This window comes from Tiliqua scincoides, chromosome 1, assembly GCF_035046505.1.
Source record: "Tiliqua scincoides isolate rTilSci1 chromosome 1, rTilSci1.hap2, whole genome shotgun sequence".
NCBI classification, from domain to species: Eukaryota; Metazoa; Chordata; class Lepidosauria; order Squamata; family Scincidae; genus Tiliqua; species Tiliqua scincoides.
The window spans coordinates 242,254,589-242,271,823 of NC_089821.1; the positions used below are offsets into that span (position 1 = coordinate 242,254,589).

Sequence of the window (17,235 nt, forward strand, 5' to 3'; positions counted from 1 at the left end):
AAGGAAGGAAGGAGAGAGAGAACTAAAACTGATTGACTGGTGGATAGAGTAATGAACCGGTGGGCAGGTGAATGGACAGTGAGCTGGTGGACTGATTCTTGGACTAGCTGACTGACTAATGGATTAACTGACTGCCTGGCAAACTAGCTGAATGGAGACTGTTGAGTGGTGGAGGGATGAGGGGAAGGGACCCTGCAGCTCCACAGGCAAGCTACCTATTAGTTACCTTCCCATTGGTGCTGAGGTATAGTGGTAGTTTTGTATACTAGCCAGCTGTGTTTTGAGTCAGGGGAACTAATTAGCTAAAACAGGCATAAGTTCTCTAGAACAAGCTTGAAAAGGGAATTTGGCAAAACAAAATTCACACCAGTAATTACCCAGTGGTCATGGTCCACATTGGAACCAACCTATCATCCTCTGTCTGTTACAGGCTCTGGACTCCAGTCTCTTCTGCTTTCTGTCTTTCTTTTTCTGCATGCAGGTGTTTTATATATATGAACAGAACTGCTTTTTGAATGGAAAATATTATTTTGAGACCCAGATTGTAACAGAATCTAAAAGCCAAACATGTATATTAAGGAATGTGGGGCTGTTCTATGACATTTCCTGCAATACCTTGCTGACTCCTGACTCCCAAAAGGCTCCTGTATTTTGGGAACTGTAGGGGAGTCACAGTTTTGGCAGGTCAAAATTGCCCCTTCCATTGAGCCAATTTGGACTGTGCAGCTGCTATTTGACAAGGGAAAAAGAGCACTCATTTACACTAGTGGGAATTACTAATATGTTGCTGTGCAATTCCTTTTGTTTATACTAAATGCTTGTGTAATCTTAAAAGTGGACAAGAAGAGACTGAACTTCTGTAAACCCTTCGGTCCCTGGGTTTGACTGTAATATAAACGTTATAGTGCACAAAACAGTGAGTTGAGCTTGAAGTTTAAATAAACATTTTGGTGGTATAAAACGTCAGATTTTACTTTTTATGGGAATTTTTTTGTAGCACTACATACATCATATCAGAAGAAACCTTCTGAATTCCTGGAAACAGAACCTTCTGTAATTTTCCAGTGTAGATTGTGGAAGAATCCAACCCATGTGTGACAAGTCTAAGAGCAACAAAATGGGTATGTTTTCTTTGGTCACCCTTGAACAGATAACCTTCCATGCTTTGATGGCAGACAGTGATTCTCTTGTGGATGATTTTTTTCCCTCTGGGTTACGAATCTTCTTCTGCTATGGCTATCTTTGAAAATGTGCACTGCTGCATACCAGGGATCCTGCACAAACTTGTAGGAAAGTCCAGAGAGGTCGAACTATTGCTGCTTTGCAAAAACCTTTGGGAACTGATAAGGTGATAACTGATCTATGAAAAAAGCTTTGTAAGCTATCCTTGGGCTAAGCCTCCTGCACAGAAGCTAGAACCTGAGGAAAGAAGATCCAGCTGCTATAAGTCAGTTCAAAATCTTCATCTTCATCAAGATAACTGAAAACTACTTGAGCAGGTGAAATTGTGACCTCAATTGTTTCCTGCTGTTGCATTGCTGAAATGTGCTTCCTGGCAACACTGTTCAACTTACCACCATCACAAAATGTGACACACCATTGAAAATAGTCTGGCTGCTACCACAAATGGTGAGCAGGGCAGCTGGGCAACAGTGGCAACCCCGGAAGCAATGCTGGCACAGGGTGGGGGATGAACAGAACAGGGCAGGGACCAGGACAAGGATGGGGGTGTGCCAAAGCAGGGAAGGGGCTAATTATCAGCAGCTCCACTACCCAGGTCCACTTGGACTTGTGTCAACAAAATCACGGCACAGGTCTGAGACTCTTGGAGGCAGCAGAGGCTTGCCCTGGAGCAAGGAAACCAGTGTTCTTTTATCTTGAGGCTTAAAACTCCCCTCCTGGCTGCAGTGTGGCTGCGTCAGCACTGGGGAAGTTATGTTAGCTTGGACTCAAAATCTCATAAAATTTCATGATCAGACACTAGCACAAGTGACTTTTAAATGGATTTGGTGAATTCATGCAAGAAACATGATTAGGAAGGTAGATTCTTTAGTCTCTGCCAAAGGGGTGGTGCTTATTCTTAGTCCCATTTCCACCTCGTTCCTCTGTCTTCTGTATGCTGTTTCTGCAGCCACGTCTATTGCATGCTTCCTTGCCCTGCTCATACATAGACCTTGATTTATGAGCAGGCTACCAACCATAAGGAGGCCTTTCCCAGGATCAAGGGAACTTTCTGACTGGAGAAGCCAACAACCTGCTGCCTTCATGACAGGACTTCTGATTTTCCAGGGATCCCTTCGGTGCTGCCTTCGGGCCCAATCCTATCCAATTTTCCAGTGCTGGTACAGCTGTGCCAATATGGTATACACTGCATTCTTTGGTGGGGCGCAGTCACAGAGGCCTCCGCAAGGTATGGGAACATTTGTTCCCTTACCTCAGGGCTGCATCACGGTTGCACTGGTGCTGGGAAATTGGATAGGATTGGGCCCTTCATCCTCTCCACACTGCTAGAGACCTGAACCGGTAGGTTTTGGCAAAGGGAGATTGCCAGGTTATTGAAAAGCAGGACCTCTTTATCTTCAGAGGACCTCTATATAACCAATCATCAGATTCTGGGGACAAAGAGAATGTAAAGTGCATCTGATTAACTCCTTGTGATATAGATATTTAAAAAAGCAAGTACACTTAAGTAAAGTGGAATGTGCAACCATGTGTGCTGCAGCTGAGCAACCCCATAAGTGATTATTCCTGTCTGATATTCAGTACACAACATGTATCCTTGGTCTTTCTCAACTGGTTCCTTTGCTTACCACAATAAAGGGAATGTCTCAAGACAACCTTCCATTCACCATTCACTAGCACTGTTTATTGGACACAGCATCTTCCATGATGGATTTTCATGGGGGCTACATAATGGTTAAAGGACTCCTCTTGAGCCCACTGAAAACTTTTTCAGTCACCAATTCACTTGGGGTGCTCTTACAGGTATCACAGAGTTCTGCATTGCATACACAAGGTTTCAAGAGTCAGACCTTTATTTAAAGGATGTCAGAAATTAATACATGACACTTCTTGTTGCTATCAAGGATGGTTTAAAAACAAAACTACTATATAACACTTTTGTTAACACTTTTTTGGGGTGTATTTTTTAAAAAGAAGATATTCTACTTGATGGTGTCTATGAAGATCACCTGCTAGGCTTTCTTTGGGGAAGAATAAGTGTTTTCTATGAAGGACAAGTGCTCTGACAATATTTCAACATTATATTAGATAAACTTACCTAAAAAAAAAAATGTTACAATGCTACCAAAGTGCCATTTTTGTCACATGCCAGTTCAGATGTATTGGGAAACTGGTTTCCCATTACATGTATGAACCCTGCAGAAATGTAGGATCACACATTCCCTCTACCTCTATGGCTTCATAACTAGTGCAAAGCTAGGAACCATGGTTTAGCTCTGGCTTTCAAACCAGAATGTAAGGTCAACTTCAATTCTGGTTTGGGAGCCAGACTTAACCATAGTTTGGGACTTTGCATGTAGTTTAAAGAAATGTCTGAACAGATGCGGTAAGGACAGGAGGAAGTACAAGACCCTGCAACTCTCCAGGATATGTTCATGTAGTGGAGAACCATGTTTCCACTTATATTTGACCTCAGTCACTGATTTATAAGTGAGAATCATGTTACCCTTATGCAGAGATAACTTTGATATAGAAAAAACCTATATGCACTGCTAGCTGTAAGCACACATATTGGGATGTTGATGTTCGTAGTTTTCTCAATTTGAGTACTTGTAGCAAAGAAAATCTTGCTTTTCACTTCACACAAGCTCTTTATTCCTACACAGCAATTCATCTTCATGTAGGAAAGGTCTCGTACATAAGGCAGCCTGTGGCCATCCCAAGTATACTTTGATTTCCACTGTGGTTTGAGCATCCAGTCAACTCCACTTGGATTATCTCAGGTAGTCACACTTCGGCTAGTGCTGAAACAGCAGCCCAGTTGGGTTCAGGCCAACCAAATGTTTCCCTCCAGCAAAACAAAATACTTCAGTAGAAAAAGGAATATACATGATTCAATCTGACCCTGTAGGTTTGGTGTCAGCAGGCTTGGTGTCTTTCATGTTGCAGTTCTGACCATCCTCAGGGTCCAAGCTGATATTTTGGTTGCTGTTCATTAAGTCCTGCCCCATACCTTTGCTCTCCCTCTTGCAGCACTGACAGAGGTCCCTGGAGTTCTCTAGCAAGCTGATGCAAAGATTGATGATCAGCGCTAGCCAGGCCATGCCGAAAAGAATCCACAGAGATACAACATTCTTGTACCAGGTTGGGTATGTGCGATCAGGATTCATGCCTATGGGGAAAAACATCATCTAAGCTGTTTATAGGTATGGAGCATCACACTCTTGAGAGGGGAATTTTAAAATTAGCAGTCTGACACTAAGCATTTTATAATGAGTAAAGAGAATGTTGGCATTTGCTAAAATTCTTTGAGGATGGGCAGCCCAATTCTGAGATGTCCGGTGCAGGACTGCAGCAGCACCAAAAAGCCTGCCACGGCATCCTATCAGTGTTTGGGCAGCTGCTGGTCTGGCGGAGGTGAGTGCTGCCAGTCCCACCCCCTCCTGCCCCTGTTCCTCCCCACCACGCCTTCCCCCCACCCTCCACCTGCCCCAGAACACCTCCTCCCCCTTCCCTGAATTACCTCTCTGCCGCCCAGCGCTCTGAGCAACCATCGGGCAATGGCCCACCGGCCTCTATCCTTATGGCATGCTTGCGACAGTGTGCGCTGGTGGTGAGCCAGCGCACACTCAATAGGATTGGGCCCTGAGACACCTAAAACCTAAACTCTGCTATGTCTGAAGCATCTGAGAGTGGATGGGGCACTACCTAGTCAGACAACTACAGAAAGAACATGCTGAGCTGTGATTTCATTATCCAAAGATGTGTAATACAAACACAGATGTGGAAGAGGAATTTGTAGCGGAGACACTTTAGCTACTCATTCAGTGATGCAGACATGGTATTATAAAACAGTTTCTGGGAGACTGTAAAAGGAATGCACCTGGGGATATTATTGGGATGAAGGCTAACTTTGGTCCTTATGCATAATTCTTTGAGTGATCACCGGGACTGAGACTCAAGCTTGCTCTGAGTTTTTCATTTATTTGCAGAGTCCCATCCTAGATGAGTTTCTTGGTCACACTAGAGCAGCAGTTCCCAAACTGTGCATGATGACACCCTGTGGCTTTATAAGGCACTTACTAGGGAGTTGCAGGCCACCACCCAGCTGGCAGTGAGACCACACAGGACACTGCAGGGGCCAGTAAGAGATTCAGCTTGGCCCACTGAGCTCCTGTGCTATTTTTGCACACCATGAAGGGCCCTCCCACCTGCCCTGAGCTTCTTGTTGGCCTTTACAGCATCCCATGCAGTTTCCAGACCTGGTAATATGTCATTGCCAGTCACTTCCGGAGCCACAGCTTATGTTTGCAGCACGCAGAGGTGTCGTGGGGTGCCGAAGATTGGGCAGTGCTGCACGAGTGTATTCTATGATTGGCATGTAGATGCATCTCTCTCACAGTACACATTGTGCAGATATACTGCAAAACTCTCTGAGAAGGGCAGGGCATCTCTGGGCACTCTGTGTCCCCAATACTGGGTGCAAAATCACCCCAGTTTCAGGGTGGAATGCAGACTTTATTTTCACCACCACAGTGTTTTGCATTTCTTCTACAGAAATGAATGCAATCACTCACTTACATAAGAGAAAGGAAAAGGATGCAATCAGGGACATCATTGTGCTGGAGGCTGCATCTACCATTGATGACCCCAGCCATTAAAAATCAGTCTTGCTGTGTTCTGCAGAGCCCTGCCCTGAGTCTTATTTCTTGGTCATTCTACAGAATTTTGGGAAGTTGGACAGAATGTGGAGAATGGCTTTTGAGAGGGCACTTTCATTATTAGATGCTTTGTGTGTTGCTTTTTCATTTAAAAGGCAGCTTACAAAATCAACCATTAAAATCAAATCATTAAAAGGTTAAAAAAAAATAGAGAGAGAATGCTACATGATTGGTATTATCTGTAACTGACATTGTGTGACACTGTAACCGACAATGTGTGTATATATGTGCTCATGCATGCAGAATGGTGTGAGAAAGGCCTTAGAAAGGAACTGATTTACACATTTTTCCCCTGCTGCTTGCTAGATTTTGGTTGGCAACCTTCAGTCTCGAAAGACTATGGTATAAGCCTACAGCACCCAGTATTCCCAGGCGGTCTCCCATCCAAGTACTAACCAGGCCTGACCCTGCTTAGCTTCCGAGATCAGACAAGATCCAGCATGTTATTTTTACTAATTTAACCTGAGAGATAAAAGCTTCCCTCTCTGAAAAAGAGTTTCACCACAGCAAGGGGTCATAAAGTTATTTGTGAAAGAGAAGCAAACAATTGTTTATGCAAACTCATTTTGTGAAAGTACAAGCACATGTGCACTTAGATGCAAAAGGCCCTTTATGTTCAAGTAAGTGGCCTCTTCCAGTGAAATTCTGCAGATGAAGCAAATGTTTATACTTTGGCTTTAGACTAAAGCAGTGGTTCTTGCACATTTAGTACTGGGACCCACTTTTTAGAATGAGAATCTGTCAGGACCCACCGGAAGTGATGTCATGACCAGAAGTGACGTCATCAAGCAGGGGAATTTTTAACAATCCTAGGCTGCAATCCTACCCACATTTATCCAGGAGAAAGTCCCATTTACTAACATTGTTAAAATAGTATACATAGTAGCTTGCTAAAAGTACAGGTCTGTAACATTTCCCCAAATGCAGTCACATACCATGGTAGCATCAAGTCTAATATATTAAAAATAAAAGATTGAAATGGAGACCCACCGAAATTGGCTTGTGACCCACCTAGTGGGTCCTGGCCCACAGTTTGAGAAACACTGGACTAAAGCAAAGAGGTATCAATGAACCTAATCTTGAAATGGTCACTCCCTTATGCATGGAAGCTTTAATGAAAGAATAAAATAAAACTAAATGAGCTTGACCAAATTATTAGTAATAGGTTTATTTAGTAATGAAAAATGTAGCTTGTAATAGTCTGAACTACTTACCAATTACATAATCTCCAAAGCCTATGGTGCTAAGGGTAATGAAGGAATAGTAGAACCCTTGTTCATACGTCCAGCCTTCTATTGCTGTGAACAATAAAGGAGGCAGCAGAAAGAACAGGAAAAGACCAGCCACCAGTGCACAGGTCCGTGTCAAGACAGCTGCCTCTCTCTAGTAAGAAATCACAAAGAATAATGGTCAGGGTAAACTGCAGACAGAGAGTTACATTTCTGATGAAAACTGATGCTATGGGTATTTGAGAAGCTTGACAGTGGTGGAATGATTCTGCAAAATGGGAATATATTTCTACTGGAACAATATCAGTATGACACACATGTGTGGAAAGAATATTATGAAGATGGGTCAGAGACAAGTTTTATGTACATGAGATTTGCTGGAACACACCATCGGTCCATCTAGTGCAGCAACCTCCTTCCCACTGTGAGTTAAGAGCCCAATCCTGAGCTCTGGGTGCCTTCTTACTGCCGGCAAACACTGTCACAAAAGTGCCATAAGGCACATTTGCAGGGCTTAGCACTGGCCCAACACTGGAGCTGACCCACCACCAGTTGGCACTGAGCTAGCACCAGTGGAAAGCCAGTTCTCCGCCAATCTGTGCTCACCTGAAGCGCCAGGCAGCAGAGCGGTAGGTGGGGGTGTAGGGAGAGGTGGGGAGGAAGCATTCCGGGATGGGGACAGGTGGAGGGAGGGTGGGGAGAAGGTGTTCCGGGGAGAGGGAGCAGGGTGGGAGCAGGGTGGAGCTGAATTCCACCAGATCCTGAGCTCCTTGTCAGGCCATGTGACTCGACACAGTTTGATTCTGCAGCAGCTCCAGAGCTGCTGTGGAATAGAGTAGCCCCATTCCGGGGCTACTTACTTTACTTGGGGGAAGGGGATGAAAGTCCCCTTCTCCCGAGGAGGTGGCAGTGGCTGCCTGGGGTGTGTTGGATGCCACAGTAGCCATTTTCGGTGCCATGGCAGCCCCATGCTCTGGGCGGCTCAGGATTGGGTTGTAAGCCCACAAGCAGGAATTGAAGCATTGACCCTTACCTAGTACTGTTCTCCAGTAATTGGTAGTCACAGAGATTCTCTCTTTGGATATGGAGATACTGTACAGCCACTATAACTAAAAGCCATTGACTGACTTTGGGTGCAATTCTGACTTGTGCTGGAACAGGCAGACCAGTGGGCCTATGCTGCAAGACCAGTGGGACTAGGTGGGTCACAGACCAGTGGGCCTATGGCAAGTTTGGGGCCAGAATCAGTGCAACCTGAGGCAAGGGAAAAACTTTCCTCTTACCCCATGTCATGCTGCACTGGCACCAATGGGTCTACTTGGATTTAAGCCACCTCAAGAGGTGGCACAAAATCTAAGTAGAGAAGAGCAGCTAGAGGCTGATCCATGCCATTTAGGAATGGGGTCAGGATCTGGCATAACTGCTTCATGGCTGAACAGGCATTTGGACCTGGATATTCCAGGTCCAAGTCCAACCCCAGAACCCACTACACCATCCTGGCTCTCTGCATTATCCTCCATGCATTTATCTAATCCTCTTTAAAACCCACTTTGTGGCCATCATCACACTTTATGGCAGCAAATTTCAAACAGTTATGGGTATTTTAAACAAGCACTTTCATTAGTTTGCTCTGAATCAGTTGCCCATCAATTAAGAGTATTAAAGCTATTCCCTTGTCTCTCCTCTCTCTTGTTTCCCTACTATTCCTTTTTTATATTATATAATAATTTTTATTTATATTACTATTATTACTATATTGCTATTATTACTAATAATAAACTATTATTTTTATTATATAAACCCCTCAACAATAGGGACCTACCTATGTAACTGTAAGGAACTATATTTGCTAATGGTACAGCCAATATATATATACTAATTCATTGTCTATTCTCTAAATCAGCCATTTTCAGCCACTGTGCTGTGACACATTGGTGTGCCATGAAAGGTCTGTAGGTGTGCCATGGGAGTTTGGGGGAGGCGGCATATATTAGTAGGGCCATTGGGGGATGTGATCCTCTACAGTGCAGTGTGCCTTGTCAATATTAAAAAAAAACAGATGGCGTGCCTTGACAATTTTAGAACCTTGTCAGTGTGCTGCGAGATGAGAAAGGTTGAAAATTACTGCTCTAAACAGTGACTGTGGCTGGAAGTTCAGTTTCAGAACCTAAGACCTGGCAACACTCAAAGGACAAACAACTAGATTCTACATTCTGCATGGCTGTGAATTATTTATTTAAATTATGTATATCTCACCTTTCCCCTCTAAAAAGAGGCATCCAAGGTGGCTTAGCAGTCATAAAACAACAAAAATACAATATCAACACAAACCAGAAAAGGTAGAGTAAAAAAGGAGTGTCTTCAGGCATTACTAGAACACCTGCATAAAAGGGCTAGCCTTGGCTCAAAAGGGAGAGAATTCTGCATGTGTGATGCCACCATGGAGAAGGCCCTCCATCTTTTACCATCAACTGGGTTTAAGCTGGTGGGAACACCTACAAGAGGGTTCCCTCAGCTGATCGTAAGGGTTGAGCCATTTCATATCAGGGGAGGCAATCCTTCAAGTGCCCTGGTCCTAAGTCATGTGGGTCTTTAAAGGTCATCACTTTAAGGTCTTTAAAGGTCATCACCAGTACCTAGAATTGCACTTGGAAATGGGTCAACAGCCAGTGCAGTTGCATTGCAAATAGGATTTCTGAGGTGTGTGTACAGCATCTGCTGTTCCTCTTAAGACGCCACATGGTGCATTCTTGTTTTAAAAGAATAGGTTTAAAAGAATACTTTGCAACCTTTTTGATTACAAGACAAGCTTAAAAATATGGTAGCATGCCTCTACTAAAAGCATGGAAACCCAAGGGATCTTGGGTGATTCTTGTAGAGCGCAGGAAGTAGGGACTTCAGTTATTTGCTCCGTAAGCGTTTTTTGGCAGCGGACCTGATCTCGGTTTGTGGTGCACTGTGGTTTAGCTTGTGTAGGTTGCTTTGTGGAGGAAGGCTGGTGGCTAGATTGCCTTGCCTTTGAGTCCCTTACAGTTTTGTGGGTTTGGACTTGATTGGTCTTGACTCAGAGACCTCAATTTACAGTTGAGAAATGGAAGCTTAATCCTACCACCAGTTTATGGCTTAACTTAAATTTGAACTTGGATCTTCTGGGAAAATTCAATGCTACTTGAGGTAAATTTAAAAGATGCATGACTAATGCGAAGCAATTGCCACAAAAAGGGGGTTGAAGAAAGGTTCTCACAGATTAAAGGAGATGACACTACCAATTAAGAGAGACATTTTTTTGATGTTTGCTAACTTTTGTTTATGTTTCCTATACTTGGGTTTTTTGTTTTTGATACGAAGACATGGAGATGGTGCACCGCTGAGCTTTCCATTCCTTTTTCTCTTCAGAGAAAATAATGTTTTTTAGGTTCAAATTTTAAAAAAAAATCTATGCAATTTTAGATCTGGAAGCAATTGTTATTCTGTGTTGGAAAGTAAATATAATAAACCAGAACATTCACATTTTGTTTCATTGGTATAATTTATTCTGCTTGTGATAAACACAAAGTCTGGCTTTTGTGAGTGTGAATCTTTTAGATTTCAACTTGTATTGCACTGGGGTTCTGCTTAATGGAGGACCCAGTGAGTAGAGCAGGGAGTTGGATGCTTAACCCATAAAAGCCAGTGTGTTACAGTATTCAAGTGTGGCAGAACATACAAAAGAATTTCACAATTTTTTAAAGGAATACTATGCACAGTATTCCATCCTGGCCTTATGCAGGCAGCAGACAGGGCTGTGCACATATGTCATGTTTTCTGGACACTTGAAAATAGAGATGCCAGCAGATTACCTCAGGAATGCAAGGCCTTGGCCAGACATAATATAAGAGGAAGAAAATGTGGGGGCAAAAGGCAACAGGTAACAATCCAGCATTTCCAGGAAAGGAAGTGAGAGACAATGACTGCTCAATGGTTAACAGCTTCCCTAATACTTGTAGAGCACCAGGGCAATTTATTTTATTGCCATTTAGGGCGCAGTCCTAACCAACTTTCCAGCACTAGCATAGCTGTACCAATGGGACATGTGCTGCATCCTGCAGTTGGGTGTCACACACGGAGGCCTCCTCAAAGTAAAGGAATGTTAGTTCCCTTACCTCAGAGCTGCATTGCCCTGATGTCAGTGACATAACACAAGGGGTTAGGATTGCGCCCTTAATTATTTAACCATTTATTTGATTTGATGTTCTCTGTAAACTGTTACCAAAAAGTAGCACATAAATGTTATTAATAACAAACATTCCCATTATTATTTTAGTAATGCTTCCTTTTTGCCCCTTCCAGTTGAATCCTACCCCAGATTTTGTTATTGAGAGGACATGATGATTCACACTTTTGTACCAGTTTTCAGCTCTGTTATAGGATAGTGGACTGTACAAAAGCGGCCTCAATATAGAAGGGAAACTTTTTTCATTTCCAAATAATTCTAGTAGTTGAATTTTTAACATTAAAAAAGTGTGTGTGTGTTTGTGTGTGTGTGTGTGTGTGTGTGTGTGTGTGTGTGTGTATTAACTGCATATTCCAGAATTTCACATCAGTCAACAAGTATAACACGTCAACAGATATCTGAGCAGAAGGAGGACCACCTTCCTCTAGATGACATGGCAAGTTATAGTGGAATAGAATTAAAAAACAGGATTCTCCAAAATGCTGCAGAGGAGAGATTCTTGATTTATTTGAAAGCAAGGGGTTTATAAGGCTAAAAAGAGACACATTCATTGTTTCCACACATTCTAGAGATTATGAGTTTTCACGCTGGAAGGATGTCATGAGGGAGGCAGCGTTGCTATGGGAAGCTATAAGATCTAAGCAAGAAGAGAAGCCTCATCCCCTTTTAATCCACTGTATTGAGGAAGTGGAGGTACTGTAAACTTTGGTTCATACCTGAGGCTGAAATGACACTCACCATCTTCTCCTTCCTCCCTTAGCAACTCTTTTATGCACACGGACTCTACTGTTACCACTCCTTAAGAAGCAGGTTTTTTTCTTTTTCTTTCTGCAGTGGTGCCAACAATGTGAAATGCCTACTTTGGGAGGCTTGCCAACCTCCCACTCTGCACTCATTCCAGATGCCAGACCTAGACTTCTCTTTCCAGAAATCTTTTGGGCTAAGCTGATCTGTCAGGTGTCTGCTTCGCTCCTTGTTAGTGTTTTAAGGCTGATGTTTGTTTTATGGTGTATGCATGAACATAGATTTTTATTTATGTTAGGGAGTTGTTTAATTATGTTGTTAGAGTTATTACTTTGAAATACAGTTAAAAGGGGGATACAAAATATTAACAATGTGTATATCACAATGTAGAATGTTGACATTGCACAGTTTGTTCTATTTGGAAATTTCAAACTTTATGATAAGGCCGCGGAGGGACAGGACAATTAAGAGATGAAAAGGCATGAAGTTTGGGTTTGGGACAGCTAGAGGCAGAAAATGGTAGCCATGGGAAAAAAGCAGACCTAGAAGCTGCCCCATGCAAGTCCTATTAATTCAGGGATGTCAAACTCATTTTATACAGAGGGTCAAAGTTGGCATTCATGGTGTCGAGGGACATAAATGACATCATTAAACAGAAAGTGGCATCATTAAGCAGATGGCCAGAAATAAGCACTTTGTTCTCACATAACTGCAAATATCAGAGAAAAAAAAATGCAAATCATATTTTCAAGATATGAGAGAGTCCAATTATCAAGCTGGGAGAGCCCAATTATAATGGGATGGGTGGATAAATTGCTTCATGGGCCATATTTGACCTATAGGCCTTATATTTGACATCCCTGTGTTAATCTGTTCTTGTTTCTGGGTCTCCGCAAGACACTGTCCGCATTTCCTAATTATTCTCCTCAGCCATCAAATCTAGAAACATTTTTATTTTAAACTGCAAGATGCTCTTGATGTTTCAGAATCCACACTTGCACGGTGAACACAAAAGAGACACATAAATCTGATTGCTAAAGTTTAAGGGAAATAGTGATGAGATTGAAGAAGAGACGATGTTTATAATGAAATGGAGGCAAACAGATGGCAGTGAAGGAAACCATGGTGTATTTAGAGGTGTTCATACACAGTGAGTGGACAATACAACTGGAACTGAAGTTCTTGCCATCCAACAGATGTTTTAGAGAAGATGCTCATGCTGCCTAAATAAGAAGCCTAAAACAACCTTGTTTTACAATTCAGTGCCATGTTCAGTTAAATCCCTTACTGAATTGTTCTCAGCAGTGGAGAGGAGTTAGTGCTGCATTGAGAATCAATGCAATGGGAAGAGTTATGCATCAGAACTGCTGACCAGTCTGCATCATATTTAAGCCATATCAAATTTAAGAAATATCAGTAGTGCTCTTATCCAATTGGTGTGAAATGAACAACTCATCTAGGCCAAAGTACCTGCATTCTTACCTGCCAATGGAACTTCTCACCCAGGCGGAAGGCACACTGATGTACACCAGAGAGCATTAGCTGGCCTATTCTGTTCAGGAGGACCAGGTTTAGGGGGATTCCAAAGAGAGCAAAAAAGATGCAGAAAACTTGTGCAGTCACTGTGCTGGGACTCAGGTTACCATAGCCTGGAAGTGAAAGAACAGGGTTGATGATGAGCTTAATAAGAATAGTCACTACGTAATTGTAACAAGAAACTGATTCAGTACCATCAGGCAAAATTCTTCACAGAATAAGGGGTCAGAGGTTAAGTGCCATGAGTTGGACAGTTTGCAACCTACATGAAGCCCTGAGGCTCTTGTGAGCAATGTGCTCCTAACAGAAAATCCAACTTTTCATAAATTAAGGGTGCAATCCAGACCCCAGGATAGGCTGATGCATGTCCCCTGCACCCGTCCTGGGGTGTTACAAACATGTTATAAAGTGTGAACTCAAGTAAGGAGGCCTCCAGAGGCTGAGCCAAGACCCATGGGGCCGGTGTAACAGATAAGGTAGTCTTGGTCAGACTGGTGCAGGGGCTAGGGGAGGGTGAGAAGGTGGCATTCCGGGACAGGGGGAGGATGGGTGGTGCATGGACCACAGCTGAGTGAGGGGTGGAGCAGTGCCAGGGGTGGAGTCAAGTGCCAGTTTCTAACCCCAGTCCTGGGTGACCCAGAGCAGATCTGAGCTGCTCAGATCTGTGCCACCACTTTAGGTTGTGCAGATCCAAGTAGTCCCTTTGGGGCTGCTGTGGCATTACCCAGGGTAAGGGGAATGAATTCCCATTGCCCCAGGCTGAGCTGTGGGCAGCCCCAACCCTGCTGTGGATGCACCTCAGGTCGGCCGACTTGCTTGCTCCAGGCCAGGTTAGGATTGGGCTGTAAGTAGTATTCTGGTCCATGAATGTCAGAGATAAGCTAGCAAATGTGAGGTCAATGCACACTAAACACCAATATGCCAAAGGGATAGTAAAAAGTAGATAAGTCCTCTTGATACACAAGTCTAGGATTATAGGGTTGATAGGAATGAGGCAAGACAAAAGCATTATTTTATATTTAAAGTTAACAATGTTGTATTCAAGAGAAAGTACAACATATCCATCAACTACAGTATTTATGTATGTTTTAGAGATCTATAGATCCATGACACATCTCTTTCAGGTGCTACACTCTGGGCCTAGCTCACAACACAAGAGATTGTGTTTCATGAATCTCTGACAGCTAGACCTTCATTCATCTGTATTCCCTCCAACGGCAGTTCTTACAGAGCAATCTGATATGTCTATTCAGAAGTAAGTCCCATTGTGTTCAATGGAGTTAGTTCCTCACTGAGCTCAACCTCTATCCCTTTCCATGCAAAACAATACCATATTATTCTGCTAAAAAAAACCAGGCCACTTGTTTCTGTATTTACCTTTTATTACTCTTCAGTGTTAGTAATGTCCTTGCAAAACAGAAAACAGTTTTTCCTTTCTCCCTGCTTTTTCAAACCCTGTTCCCATTTGCCAGACCCTGGGTTTTGTCTAGTATTCACTACCCTAGTGAAAGATAAGAAAAACACATGCTTATTTGCAAGCCAAGCAGCATTGCAAACATAATTGTGGCTTGGATCACTCAGCTGTACAGAGGCAGGTGCCAACGGCAAGCACCCAAGATTGCAGAAGAGTCCTATACTTAGGATATGTTCACACTTGTCCCTTTCCACAGGCATTGCACTCCACTGTCAATCTGCATTAAATTCCAGTGGTGTAACTTGATTCACTGAAATAAATAAATTTACTGTTAACTATGAGGGGGCGACAAGTTGTGCCTGAAGGTAAAAATCAGTATGCCACTTGCACTTCTAGTTGGAATTGCTCACTCTGCATATCCCCATGGGCTGTCTACACTGAACTGGAAATTGGCGGAAGAGAAAGAAAGTGAAGAAAGAGTAGCAGCTCTTTGGGAAAAGGAGATACAATGGGAGAGAATGACTGTAGAATTTTTAATGTGACCACAATGATAACTTACTAAACCAAACTTAGCTTAATAGCTCAGTATATAATGCTGCCACTGTCATGGCAGAAGCATTAAAGAGAACTAAAACAGCCTTAGCATAATAGTGTAAATACCACAGCTAGCTTGTAAGCCCTTGGATCAGATTCTAGGAACCTGGGAATTGCGACTTTACACAATGCCTAACAGAATAGTTCTTGGAAGTTTCTCTGGGGATGTTCCTCAAGTCCAAATGAAAAATATGTTTGAACCCAGAGGTATATACCTCAGCAGGTACCAGGTAAATGAACTTTACCGGTTTAAAGAAAAAGGGAAAGAACACAGGTCATATGGGTCCAGAGCTGAGAACTCCCTAAAATTGGGGGTGGGGGGTGGGGGAGGTCCTAAGAAATCATTTAAGGCAGTGGTTCCCAACCTTTAGCAACTACGGCTGAGGGCAATCCATTCTCCGCTTTCTCTGGTGGTCCATGAAGAAGCATCTCCCAAATGAGCACTCCCCCCACAGACTACCAGAGAGTGCAGAGAATGGACCTACCACAGCTGCAACCGACACTTCTGGTGGAAGTGATAGAAGACAATCTTTTTTTCTGAGACAATGCAGACCACTTTTCAGGGTCTCACGGACCACCTTTGGTCCATGGACCATACGTTGGGAACCAGTGATCTAGGAGAAAGAGGCTGCCACAGTGTTCCAACGCACAGTACAACACTGATTGGAACAGGATGGTTGATTAAACAGCATGTGAAGCACATACAGCAACTGATCTGAGGGGGCTAAGTAGGCCTCCTTTATACCTTTATAATTTGAACTACAGTATATGACTGCAGCTTCTAGATACTTCTGTAACAACATCATATCAGGTACAATAACAACAGATGGCCTTGTGGTGTACTTTGAAATTGTGCAAAATAGTACTACCCCCAACATTAGTTCCCCAACATTGCTAGTTGTTTTCTGTTGTCTATCCTTTTCGTTCTGAATAGTATTGAGGCAGAGAGAGCGAGAGAGAATATATGGTCCATTTCTCCTGGGTATGTACCACTTTATAAATTCATCACAGGGAATTACTGAATGTTTCTCGGTATCAGAAACTTCCATGCATGTAGAAAGCTAGGGCATTAAGGACAAGGGTTCTAATGTAGCTTTCTCTCCAAATTCTAGATTTGTATCTGCAAAAATACTTTTAAAATGTGGAAGAGCAAATGTAACATGGCCTTCCCCTCATCACTTGGATTCTGGAATGATATAGGGCCCAATCCTATCCAAGTTTCCAGCACCGGTGTAGCTGTAATGCATCCCTGAGGTAAGGGAACAAATGTTCCCTTACCTTGAGGATGCCTCTGAGACTGCCTCCCCACCACAGGATGCAGTGCAGGCCCAATTGGCACAGCTGTACCGGCACTGGAAAATTGGATAAGATTGGGTCCACATTCCTCAAGGAACTGCACCAACAGCCTTTTTTGAATTCAAACATCAGTTCCTTTTCCATTATGTGCTTGAACACTGTGAAGTGGATGTCACAGTTTCACAGCTGGAAGCAGCAAAATGTGTAGGTCTGCACTTCTACACCACAAGTATGGTTTTCTTTGATCCAGTGTAGTTTATATTGGCATGCCTTGTTAGCACAAAGGGTGAAACTGGCAAGCCCTGT

General features: G+C 43.1%; 1 protein-coding gene across 1 annotated transcript in view; it reads right to left on the reverse strand.

The window, feature by feature from the left end:
• Window positions 1-3,101: 3,101 nt before the first annotated feature.
• The window catches only part of KCNK17 (potassium two pore domain channel subfamily K member 17), a 36,061-nt gene continuing 21,927 nt past the window's right edge, over window positions 3,102-17,235 (reverse strand). The window contains exons 3-5 of the mRNA XM_066623215.1: window positions 13,572-13,738; window positions 7,118-7,286; window positions 3,102-4,354 (exon numbers count right to left, since the gene is read on the reverse strand). Of these exons, the coding sequence (XP_066479312.1) occupies window positions 4,077-4,354; window positions 7,118-7,286; window positions 13,572-13,738 (614 nt within the window). The 3' untranslated portion in view covers window positions 3,102-4,076. The remainder of the gene's footprint in view (window positions 4,355-7,117; window positions 7,287-13,571; window positions 13,739-17,235) is intronic.